Source organism: Lithobates pipiens, unplaced genomic scaffold (assembly GCF_037356315.1).
Source record: "Lithobates pipiens isolate NorthernLeopardFrog02 unplaced genomic scaffold, aLitPip1_a1.2 Scaffold_18, whole genome shotgun sequence".
In the NCBI taxonomy this organism is placed as follows: Eukaryota; Metazoa; Chordata; class Amphibia; order Anura; family Ranidae; genus Lithobates; species Lithobates pipiens.
In genome coordinates this window covers 358,427,345-358,439,682 of record NW_027507758.1, presented here as the reverse complement: position 1 = coordinate 358,439,682, position 12,338 = coordinate 358,427,345, and the positions used below count along the sequence as shown (strand labels likewise).

The 12,338-nt window shown below is 48.5% G+C and overlaps 1 protein-coding gene across 3 annotated transcripts; it reads right to left on the bottom strand.

Annotated features, from left to right (window-relative positions):
* Nucleotides 1–4,741: 4,741 nt before the first annotated feature.
* LOC143988175 (uncharacterized) lies at nt 4,742–11,135 on the bottom strand. Of its 3 annotated transcripts, none has more exons than XR_013276779.1 (3): nt 10,920–11,135; nt 7,605–7,697; nt 4,755–6,616 (listed from the first exon to the last, which is right to left on the bottom strand). XR_013276779.1 is itself a non-coding variant. In XM_077487540.1 (2 exons), exons 1-2 carry the CDS (start codon nt 8,760–8,762, stop codon nt 6,503–6,505), a joined length of 1,272 nt encoding a protein of 423 aa, XP_077343666.1. In that variant the 5' UTR covers nt 8,763–8,777; the 3' UTR covers nt 4,742–6,502. The 3 variants fall into 3 exon arrangements, 1 of the variants encoding a protein (XP_077343666.1); XR_013276778.1 differs by lacking the exon at nt 10,920–11,135 and adding an exon at nt 10,272–10,422; XM_077487540.1 differs by lacking the exon at nt 10,920–11,135 and having other exon boundaries at nt 4,742–6,616; nt 7,605–8,777.
* Between the last annotated feature and the right edge of the window lie 1,203 nt (nt 11,136–12,338).

The window sequence follows — 12,338 nt, the reverse complement described above, 5'->3', positions numbered from 1 at the left end:
TATTCCATTGAAAGAGAAACAGGACAATTTGTATGCATTTTAACCTGACCTATTTACTGGTCATTATGCAGGAACTTTTGTTCCTTACTTTAATTATCAGTAATTTCTACACCTGCGTTAAGGCCGCGTGAATGAGGCTTTAGTCATTTTTTAAGTTTTGTCCCTAATCTGAGACATTTCTAGCTGTTAAATAACACAAGTGACAGAAGACAAATACAAATCTACTTTAATGCAAAGACGGATGAACTCTAGGGAATATTTGGCTATTGAGTTGCTAAATGTGTCATGGACAAAAGTAAATTTGGGACAGGTCTGGACAAGTGCCATGGACAAAAAAGATTCAAATTGACCACAATGACCTGTGTGAGATGGAATTGATTTCTTTCCTCAGAACCTTTTTTTTTGTGTCCAACAGTATACAATACAGTACAGAACAAAAAGGAACATTCTTCTGTGGATTTTAATATGTCTGTAATAAAAGTATTTTTATAATTGTATATATGTGAATCCCTTGGCCACCAAGATAGCGCTTCATTTGAGTCCTTCATTTGAGGGTTTTTTTCTCTAGTTTTTGCTATTTTTTTTATTTTTTTAATGATTATTATTATACAGGATTTATACAGCGCCAACAGTTTGCACAGCGCTTTACAACATGACTGTGGTGAATGAGCCGAGAAAATAAAAGTACAGTTGTTAGGTAGGGGCAGAATAGGCTTCTCAGAAGAGGAGGGTTTTCAGGGATCGTCTAAAAGCAAACAGAGTAGGGTATAGTTGGACAGATTAGGGTAGGGAGTTCCATAGGATAGGCTCAGGAAAAGTCATGGAGGTGACGAGGGAGCTAGAGAGCAGGAGGTCTTGGGAGGAACGCAGGGAACAAGTAAATTGGTATTTTGAGATTAGGTTAGTGATATAGCTGGGGGCAGAGTTTTGCTCTGTGTGATAGCTTTGTGAGGAGCTTTGTGGTGTCATTGGTTTGGAAAAGGCGTATTTTGGAGAAGTTGCAGAGGTTGAGGTGGCAAGATTTGCACTGTTATTGGACATGGAGCCGAAAGGATAGTTCAAAGTCCAGGATTACACCTAGAACCTTGGCATGTGGGGATGGGCTGATAGTAGTGCTATCGATCTTGACAGAGAAATCAGGGGATTAGGGGGAGGAAAATTTTTGAGTTTGATTTTGTATAGATTGAGTTTGAGAAGTGGCGTGACATCCAGGCTTATATGTCTGATAGTCAATTAGTTATATGTGAGGAGACTGAAGGAGTGAGTTGAGGGGTAGAGAGATAGATTTAGGTGTCATCAGCGTAGGATGATGGTCTCCTTTTTTTGTCATTGTGGATTTCGTTTTAGGCACAAACACCCTTGCAAACAGTAGCGCTAGTGTAATTTCTTGTTTTTGTGACACTAAGGATTACTTCCATGAGGAGTTGATTGCTGTCAGTGTTTTTCAATACCCGGGCCTTGACACATAGGGGTTGATTTGCTAAAACTGGAGCGTGCAAAATCTGGTGCAGCTGTGCATGGTAGCCAATCAGCTTCTAACTTCAACTTGTTTAATTAAGCTTTGACAAAAAAACAAAAACTGGAAGCTGCACCAGATTTTGCACTCTCCAGCTTTTGTAAATCAACCCCATATTCTCCTTATTTCTTATCCTGGTGTAGAAGGGGCAAAGACTGAAATACAAATTGCAGGGATGCAAAGGAGATTCAAATTCTTCCCTACTCTATTTAAACATATGGCTAGAGTTTGGACTTATTGAGGCATTCTGAAGTGGCCTACTTAGAGCTAGTGATTTTTAAAGTGAGAGGCTTTCCATTTTGCAGAATTTTCCTCAGAGTTTAGTGAATGAGGTGAAGCTTTGCTGACTTCTATCATCCAATCGCCTGCAGGCAAAAATGCATTTTTGTAAATTTCCCTTGCATGGGATTGGGTATTATTACAAAGTGAAATTTCATCACATTCACTAAGCTCTGGGATAAATTCACTTGCAAACTGCAACTTTCCTTGCAAAGTGAACAGCTTAATTCCCTTAAGTACATCAATATCTATAAATTATACTCCAAGGGCCTTTTTTGACCACTTGGCAGCCAGCCGCCTACATTATACTGTGGCAGGTTGGCTCCTTCCCGCGAATCGCCATAGGTGTACGTTGGCTCGTGAATTTTCCGGCGGCACGTGCTCCCATGTCCGCTGGCCACCCGCGATCGTTCCCCGCAGTGACAGAACTGGGCTCTGCCTGTGTAAACAGGCAGATCTCCATTCTGACAGGGGAGATCACACAGATCCTGTCTTTCTGCTAAGCAGGAAGATGAAGCTGTGTGTTTCCTCAGTCACACAGTCCCCGATACAGTTAGAAAACACAAAAAGGGAACACATTTAACCCCTGGATCACCCCTGAGGTTAACCCCTTCCCTGCCAGTGTCATTAGGACAATAACAGTGCATGTTTTTAGCACTGATTACTGTAATAAATGTCACTGGGTCCCAAAAAAGTGTCAAAATGTCAGCTGTCCGATCTGTCTGCCGCAATGTCGCAGTCCCGCTAAAAATCACTGATCGTCGCCATTACTAGTAAAAAATAAATTAATAATAAAAATGACATAAATCTATCCCCTATTTTGTAGGTGCAATAACTTTTGCTCAAACCAATCAATATACGCTTATTGCATTTTTTTTTTGTTACCAAAAATATGTAGGACAATACATATTGGCCTATACTGATGAACACATTTGTTTTTTTACAATTTTCTTTTGGAAATGTTTTATAACAGAAAGTAAAAAGTTAGTTTTTTTCAAAATTGTCGCTCTTTTTTTTGTTTTATAGCACAAAAAAAAAAATCACAGATGTGATAAAATACCACCAAAGGAAAGCTCTATTTGTGGGTTAAAAAGGACATCAATTTTGTTTGGGTGCAATGTCGCTCGGCCGTGCAATTGTCAGTTAAAACGACGCAGCGCCGTATCACAAAAAATGGCCTGGTGAGGAAGTGGGTAAATACTTCTGGGGCTGAAGTGGTTAAGGATAGCTCAAATGAAGGTGCGGAGAATGTGGCTAATTGTGGAAACTTTACATTGTATCTCAATCATAGTCTATATACATGCACAAGAATAAATAAAAAAAATATATAAATTCCACAGGTGCACTATCAGTCAAGAGACACGTGTGCTGCATGCTTCAGGGGTATGGTCAAGGATGCGTACGAGACACGTTATCTACTTTAAAAGATGCAGGTGTCTACAAATAATATATATTTTGCATGACCACTTTGAGATACAAAGGAAGAACATGCTACCCCATGCAGAGAGACATTAGCCGCAGGCGAATCTACGGTCAAATCACTCAGCTTGACATAATAATTACAAGGGGAGGTTAAGTTATGTGATTCCATTCTAACTACTGTGGTATCTGCATTTAGTCTTGCTTACACAGCACCCTCAAACATGTTTGGTTTAAATCGTATATGTTCCATGCCTATTCCGGGTAAACAGGTACTACAGTAAATATTTCATATTGCAGACCTAACTTGAAATATGCTGGTAAAAACTAGAAAACTTCGGCAGGTAAAATTACCTCTTTAAATCTCAGAAGGTGCCAGGATGACACTTGAAATTGTTCATAACCAGAAGCGGAAAAAACTTTGAACTGCACCATTCCGGTTCGAAAGTATCATACTTGACAAACCGTCCAACAAATTATATAATAGGCTCAATTTACATTAATTTAACATTAGAGTACAGGTGTTTATTTAGCTAGGTGGTTGTCATTATTAGATCTCACTGGACAGGCAGTGGCATTTAACATTGTTTTTGAAAACGTACAATTGTTTTCAACATATCTGTCATCAAAGCTGGTGTGCATATGGGTGAGGCTTAACCAGCATACATGAAAAGTGGGAGAAGTCAACACATGCTACTTAAATGTTACTATATATTGACCTTAGCACTTCTGTCTGCCAGCACTAGAGTTGCCGGTTCAAACCGTAATCACGGCACTACCTGCCTGGAGTTTGCATGTTCTCCCTGTGCCTGTTATGCCTCGTACACACGATCCGACATTCCGACAACAAAACCGTGTATTTTTTTCCAACGGATTTTGGCTCAAGCTTGTCTTGCATACACACGGTCACACAAATGTTGTAGGAAATTCAGATCGGAAGAATGCAGTGACATACAACGCGTACGATGAGGCGAGAACAATTAAGTTCAATAGCCAGTGTGGCTCTTCTGCTTAATTCTGAGCGTGCGTGGACTTTTGTGTGTCAGAATTTTGTACACACGCTCAGAATTTCTGACAACAAATGTGTCGGAAAATTTGAGAACCTGCTCTCAAACATTTGTTGTCGGAAATTCCGACAGCAAATGTCCGATGGAAGCACACACAGTCGGAATTTCCAACAACAAGCTCACATCGAACATTTCTTGTCGGAAAATCCGACCGTGTGTACGCGGCATAAGAGTTTCTTCCGGGTACTTCGGTTTCCTCCCATGCTCTAAAGACATGCTGATAGGTTCATTGGCTGGAACTGATGTAAATGTACAATATATATGTATAAAGCACTGCAAAAATTGATGGTGCTATATGTACCTGTAAAAAAAAAAAATGATCACAGAAATAAGGTGAAAAAAACAAAACAATATATAGTGCTGCACTCCAAATATTAAAGTGCTAATGTAATCAAAGTGTAATCAAAGTGCTAAATGTACATGACTAGTGTAGTCTGAATGTTCCCCATATACTATTCCTTATCTATTAGAAACGAGACCACACCATAGGTTGGAGTAAACTGGCCACAACAGCCTTTATTAAACATAACTCAAAATTACTCCAATAACTTGTAAATATGAAAATATATAAATATATAAATATATATAAATATATAAATATAAATATAAATATAAATAACTTTATTAACATTAAACCACATTTTAATTAACATTAACTGCCCATTCTGGTGATCTCTGACGGTGACCACACTTAAACCAATACCCAATCACTGCGGTACACCTGACCAACTTCCCAAAGGCCTCCACCTGTGACCGGTCGGAGACAACTTCCGCCAGTGAACATAACCGTATTCCCTCCAACGTTCAGGAATACCCAGAGGGGCCGATCGTTAGATGAGCCCCCCACACCCTCAGATCCCTTCTGAGTACCTGTCTACCGTCAGAAACCACCAGAAAACACACCGCCAACACGAAAAACTTTCAGCTGCTGTGACAACCGATGAACCTGAAAAAGAAGAAAAAGACCAGCAACAAAACACCACAAAACAAACACATAACAATAGGGCGGGAGGGTGGGAAAAACTGCCTCCTCTGTGTCACACTGGGCTCCGAATGATTCCTTAAAGCCACACCTCTCCCTTTTATGTGACCCCTCCCCTACACTGAACTTGTTTCCTGCAAACCTTTTCCTGAACTCCACCCATAAAGCTTAACCCTCTGTGTCCCTCATCCACACTGTCATGTCCAGCACTCCTTATATCATTGCATTCTTAATCCGTGCTTCTCTTGACTAGTGTAGTCTGAATGTTCCCCATATACTATTCCTTATCTATTAGAAACGAGACCACACCATAGGTTGGAGTAAACTGGCCACAACAGCCTTTATTAAACATAACTCAAAATTACTCCAATAACTTGTAAATATGAAAATATATAAATATATAAATATATATAAATATATAAATATAAATATAAATATAAATAACTTTATTAACATTAAACCACATTTTAATTAACATTAACTGCCCATTCTGGTGATCTCTGACGGTGACCACACTTAAACCAATACCCAATCACTGCGGTACACCTGACCAACTTCCCAAAGGCCTCCACCTGTGACCGGTCGGAGACAACTTCCGCCAGTGAACATAACCGTATTCCCTCCAACGTTCAGGAATACCCAGAGGGGCCGATCGTTAGATGAGCCCCCCACACCCTCAGATCCCTTCTGAGTACCTGTCTACCGTCAGAAACCACCAGAAAACACACCGCCACAGCCCGAAAGGGTGACCCCCTCAACCTTGAGGGCCGCCCCACACCCGAAGAGCTTTCTGTATGCCCTCCTGTAAGCCAAAGGACCAGAGGTCAATCCCCACATCCGATAGATGAACGCCATCCCGCCTCAGATAAAGCCCTACATTCACCTCCAATTCCCTGTGTCTTACCACAATGCCCCCGTTCTGCACTACAAACCGCCCAACAACCTTATTAACCCTAATCCTAGTTTTCTCGAGGCTGGCTAAAGACCTGGCCCCCCGCCACACCGTTCTGGCCACAATGTCCGACCACACCAAAATGGTGCCCGGGAACAGGACTCGCATGCGCAACACATCAGCCTTGATATCCGCCAAAATGTCCTTCACTTTCCGAACTCCCAGGTCATTGCCCCCCGCATGAACAACCAGCACATCCGGGGGCCTATCCCTCAAAGCGAAGCGCTCCACCTCCCTCATGACACGCTCCCACCTCATGCCCGGGAAACCCAACCACATCACCCTAGCTACCTCCCTGGGGATACCCAATTGCCTGCCTGCTGGTAGAGAATCACCTCTCCTGGCCCCCCAGCAGACGTACGAATGCCCCAGGATCCAAACGAGGCGTTGAGAACCTCCATCTGGAATGAAAACAAGAGAAATAACACAACAACCAAAGGAATGTTACAAGCACAGTCCTCCCCCCCATAAATCCCACAGCAAACAACCCCCAGCCGCACCCTCCTTACCCCAGTAGCAACTGCGGCCGGACATAGGACCGGAACCTCCGGGACTCCCATCTACCAATCCGGCGCACCACCGCCTCCTCCAGCCCACATCGAGCCGCTTCCGTGGCCGCCCCAATCCGAAAAGAGTGGGACGCGTAGTCCCGCTCATCCAAACCCACCGCCCTCAGGCATTGCCGAAAGACCGACACAAATTGAAAACGGGATAGAAAAGAGCCCTCCTCGTGCACCAAAAAGGGGCCCGCCCCCACCGGCCGTACCGCCCGGAAAGCCCGTACCGCCGCCACCGGGCACACTACCGAGCCCGGCAGGGCGAGCAGCGTAATCGCCACTCCCCTGCCCCGTTGATCAGTCTTAGACCTACGCAACCGTATACTCACCCGATCCGCAACCACCTGCACATCCTGATCCAACAGACCCCCAGCCACCCGTTTTGAGCGACACACCAACTCCCCAATCCTAAAAGCCCCATAAAACGCCAACGAAAACGCTGCCGTAAACAGAACGGTCTCGTAAGCAGACGAGCAAACGTCCACCAGCCGAGAACAAATTGCCACCAAATTGTCAAATGACACCGGCCGGCGCGCATCCCTACCCTTCCAATCCCTCCTGTACCCTTTCAACGTTTGCCTCACCCAAAAATCCTTCGTCCCGTCCGGCTCCCCCCACAGTTTGAACAAAAAGGCCAACCCCGCCAGCTTCCGCTCAATAGACGCGGGAGACAGGCCCGTCTCAATGTTCCGGGCAACCCAGTACAATACCACCCAGCGCCGGTCGGAGCCCCGACCAGCCACTCCAACCTCCCGCAGGAACGCCCACCATTCCGCCCACACTCTAGAATAAGCGGACCATGTAGCCTCACTCAACGACCTTTTTAACCAACCTGCGGCGATTCCAAGGGAAGTTCCCACATCCACCCGGGGCATGGCGCCCCCGACTCCTCCGCTCCCGGCGCCAGCTGCCGGAACTTGTCCCACTGAAAACGAGAGAGCGAGTCAGCCAAAGAATTCTCCACCCCAGGTATGTGCACAGCATAAACGTAAACATTGAGCCGCAAACAGCGAAAGACCAGGTGTCGCAGCAGCCGGATGACCGGGGGGGAGGAAGCAGTCATCCGATTGAGGACCTGGACCACCCCCATGTTATCGCAATTGATGCGCAACTTCAAATTACGAAACTCCGCCCCCCACAGCTCCAATGCCACCACTATCGGGAACAATTCTAGCAAAACCAAATTGCCCAACAACCCCGCAACCTCCCATGAGTGTGGCCAAGGTTCCGCACTCCACCGACCCCGGAAAAATGCCCCATAACCCGTTGAGCCAGCCGCGTCAGTAACCAACTCCACATCGAAGTTGCTCACTGGCCCCGACATCCACATAGCCCGCCCATTATACGACTCCAAAAATTCATGCCAAGCCCGCAGGTCCTCCCGGTGTTCCCTTCGCAAACGCACAAAGTGGGTAGGGGCGGTTACCCCGGCCGTGGCCCCCGACAGCCGTCGGCAGAACACACGGCCCATAGGGATGATCCGGCAAGCGAAATTCAGCTTGCCCAACAGGGACTGCAGGGCCCGAAGCTGAACCTTCGGCCGGCCCTGCATGCCTGCCAACTCCGCCTGCAGATCCCGTAATTTATTCTCTGGCAAGCGACACTCCATTGCCATAGAATCAATCACGATTCCCAAAAAACTCAATTCCGTCACCGGGCCTTCCGTCTTATCCCCCGCCAACGGCACCCCGAACCTGCCCGCAATGTGCTGCAACGTGGACAGAAGAATCGCACACACATTGGAGGCAGGCGGGCCCACGCACAGAAAATCATCCAAATAGTGGATGACCGACTCCAGGCCCGAAACATCTCTCACCACCCATTCCAAAAATGAACTAAAAGCTTCAAAATAGGCGCATGAAATGGAACAACCCATGGGCAGGCACAAGTCCACATAAAACTTGCCCCGCCAATGGCATCCCAACAGCCGGAAGCTGTCCGGGTGGACCGGCAGAAGGCGAAACGCCGATTCCACATCCGCCTTGGCCATGAGAGCCCCACGACCATACCGCCTGACCCACCGTACCGCCGCGTCAAAAGACGTGTAGGAAACCGTACACGCCTCCGGGTCAATGAAATCATTGACCGACCCCCCTTTCGGAAAAGACAGGTGATGAATCAAGCGAAACTTCCCCGGCTCCTTCTTAGGAACTACACCCAACGGGGAGACCACCAGGTCCCCCCACGGCTGCACTTCGAAAGGACCACCCATCCGGCCCAGCGCCACCTCTTTACCCAATTTGTCATCCACAACCCCCGGGTGATCTAAAGCCGATCGCAAATTCCTGGCCAACGGCGGCACCCCTCCCAGAGAACAGGGAATCCTAAAACCGTCCCGAAAACCCAGAATTAACCCCCGCGCCGCCGCACCATCCGGATACCTATTTAGGAAAGGAAGCATCCTTCCCAGGTTCACCGGCGTCATCCCTTTTGTGACCGGCGGCACTGGCACGCTGACCTTTTTTGAAACAGCGAGACAGGGGGTGGGTGCCGCCGCACCCGGAGCACTCATGCTTGAAGCGGCACGCGCCTCCGAATTTACAAGCCCCTTCATTAAAGGGCCAGCACACCCCCCACTTCTTTCCGGCCGGCAGTCCCGAGGAAGACGCACTCCCGGCCCCCCCCTGAAGAAACGGAGTGGGCGCCCGCGGAGCAGACATAAGCCTCATCCAGAGGCTTATGTCCTTGTGATCCCACCGCAGGTCAGCCCGCACTGCCTTACGCTGACGAAACTGCTCATCATAGCGCAGCCAAGCCAGCCCTCCATACACTCGGTGAGCCTCCCCAATCGCGTCCAGGTAACAAAATAACGCCGAGCAATGCTCGGGGTTCTTTTCCCCTATCACGCTAGCCAATATAGCGAACGCCTGAAGCCAATTTGCAAATGTGCGCGGGATCAGCCGATACCTACGTTTTTCCTCGTCGTCCTTCTTGGAACTGTCCGGCTTAACCCTGTCCAAATTAAATTTCTCGAGGGGGAGCAAGGAGAAAATCTCCACATACTCACCCTTGCCGATCTTGTCCCGCACCTCCTGCTTCAAATGCGCCCCCAATGGGCCTTCGAAACAAACATAGACTTCGCACCGGGCAGCATCCGCGATCCTAACCAGGTCAGACCGCGCCCCCGGGTCCGCAGGCACCGGGGGGACCCCCGAGCCCACAGCCCCTGCATCCGTGCTCCCCGACACCGCAGCAGGCGGTGCATCCCGCGCAGGAATGACCTCCGCCCCCCCGGCCCCCCCCACAGTACCCATCCAGGGGGCCACCTGAGGCGACCCGGAGCCCCCAGCAAACTTACCAACCAGGGCCTGCAGCCCCCCCAACAGCTCCTGCAACTGACCTGACGGCCCCCCCGGGGCAACAGGCCCCGCCCCCTGCGCTGAACTTGCCGCAACCCCCCCCACTACGTCCCGGGATCCCGTGGGCACCGCACCCCCCTGCGCCACCCCCATCAGATCCCGCAAGGCATCCGCCAGCAATGTAGACTCCCGCAACTTACCCGGGCCCCCAGGGGCCTCGGCGACCGGTACCGGTCCGGGTGTAGAAAAGGACCCCTCCTCCTCCTGGGACAGCTCGCTCTCCGAACCGACCTCTCCAACGCGCACCGGGGACGCGGCAATCCCCCTGTGCTCCGCGCGGTCCATCCGGTCCCTGCGATCTGGGACTGTAGGCAATGTCCTCCTCCCCCCGCCGCCTCCGGCATGCCGGCGTCTAAAACCAGCCCTGCCAGGCACCTTGGCAGCCTTCTGCGACCCACCCTCCCCCCCCTCCGGCATGCGACCCCCCCGGAGCGCCCCCCTCCCCCCCACCGCGCGGATGCTGGCCCCAGACCCAGCCTGCCGCAGATCCCCCGCCACGTGCACCCCCCCCCCTTGGCCTGCCGACCCAGAGCCATCCACACTCCCCCCCACCTCCACCGGGCCCCGTGCGGTCCCGGCGCCATTTCCATGCGGCCGTGAAGCCCCGCCCCCCTCCGTTCGGCGGCGCAACGACCGCCCGGACCGGGGGGAGCCGATAACCTGCCGTTTTGCCGGGGGGACCGATCGGTCCACCCCCGGGCTCCGGGAGTCACGAGGCGGCCGAGGAGTAGGCCCAGGAGAAAAACGCGCCGGAGGCCGAGACCTCCGCGCGCGCAGTGGAACCTCACCTGTCCCGCCGCCGTCCACATCGCCGTCCGTCAGGTCCCCCACACGTTCCCGCAGCCAGTCCGCACCGTGCACCTCCGCCGCCCGTCGCAGCCGCGCGAAGAGTCCCTCGAGGTCCGCCATAGCAGAGGAGCAGCGAAAAAACTGCCTCCTCTGTGTCACACTGGGCTCCGAATGATTCCTTAAAGCCACACCTCTCCCTTTTATGTGACCCCTCCCCTACACTGAACTTGTTTCCTGCAAACCTTTTCCTGAACTCCACCCATAAAGCTTAACCCTCTGTGTCCCTCATCCACACTGTCATGTCCAGCACTCCTTATATCATTGCATTCTTAATCCGTGCTTCTCTGAATCGTGAACGTACAAGTGACTAATAAAATATAATTGCATAAATAATCATATCAAAAAGTCCATAAAATCCATATGATGAGTTAAATTGAAGTGCAAGATGAATTATAAATAAATATTTATGTGCGAAAATAGTTAAAATTATTAAAAAGTTAATCAAAGAAAAGTGCTGGTGATGAAAGTGCTATATTGCATCAAACAATGGTGAGACAGGTGACTGGGTGATGGTATCTTCAGTGTGCTTGCACTTGCAGGTGCAGTGGCACCTTACCTCATGGCTGTAAGGTAAACAGCATTAATGGTAGCCAGGCAATATCCGTAAACTATATCCTACAGACGGTGTTTTTGGATGTGTATCCTTATACGGTAAGTTCCAGGACCAAAAGCAGCCCAGTAATGATAACCTAAGTATTTTCCTTTCTACAGCCTTGCCTCTCAGGGCAGTATATCAGGCAAACCAGTAGAAAAGGAGAAACAGGAGGCTCCAATAGTGAAGTATATTGAAATAGCTTGTTTATTCAAAGTTAAAAATGTACTGCAATATGTACAGGGTAAAATAAAACGAGTACCGAGCTTGTACTCAGAACGTCACTTCCGATTTCCATATGTTCCTACGCGTTTGATGCAATATAACACTTTCATCACCAGCACTTTTCTTTGATTAACTTTTTAATAATTGTAACTATTTTTGCACATAAATATTTATTTATAATTCATCTTGCGCTTCAATTTACCTTTATCATATGGATTTTATGGACTTTTTGATATGATTATTTATGCGATTATATCTTATTAGTCACTTGTACGTTCATAACAAGAAGTGAACTGTCCATGAACTACTGCCACACTGCAGGCTCCCAAAATGATAAAGACACTTCTATTTAAGTGCTACTGTATCAAGATGGCTGCCCAAATTTTACAAAATTTCAGCATCCAAGATCAGATGCTTGTGACCACCTAAAGCCCATAAGCATTAGTGCCAAATTATTTTCTGCCAGCCTAAAGTGACACAGTGACACCTTTAGGTCAGTGAACAAACTGCAGTCCAGCACCTGCCTTCTTCCAGTAGGCTG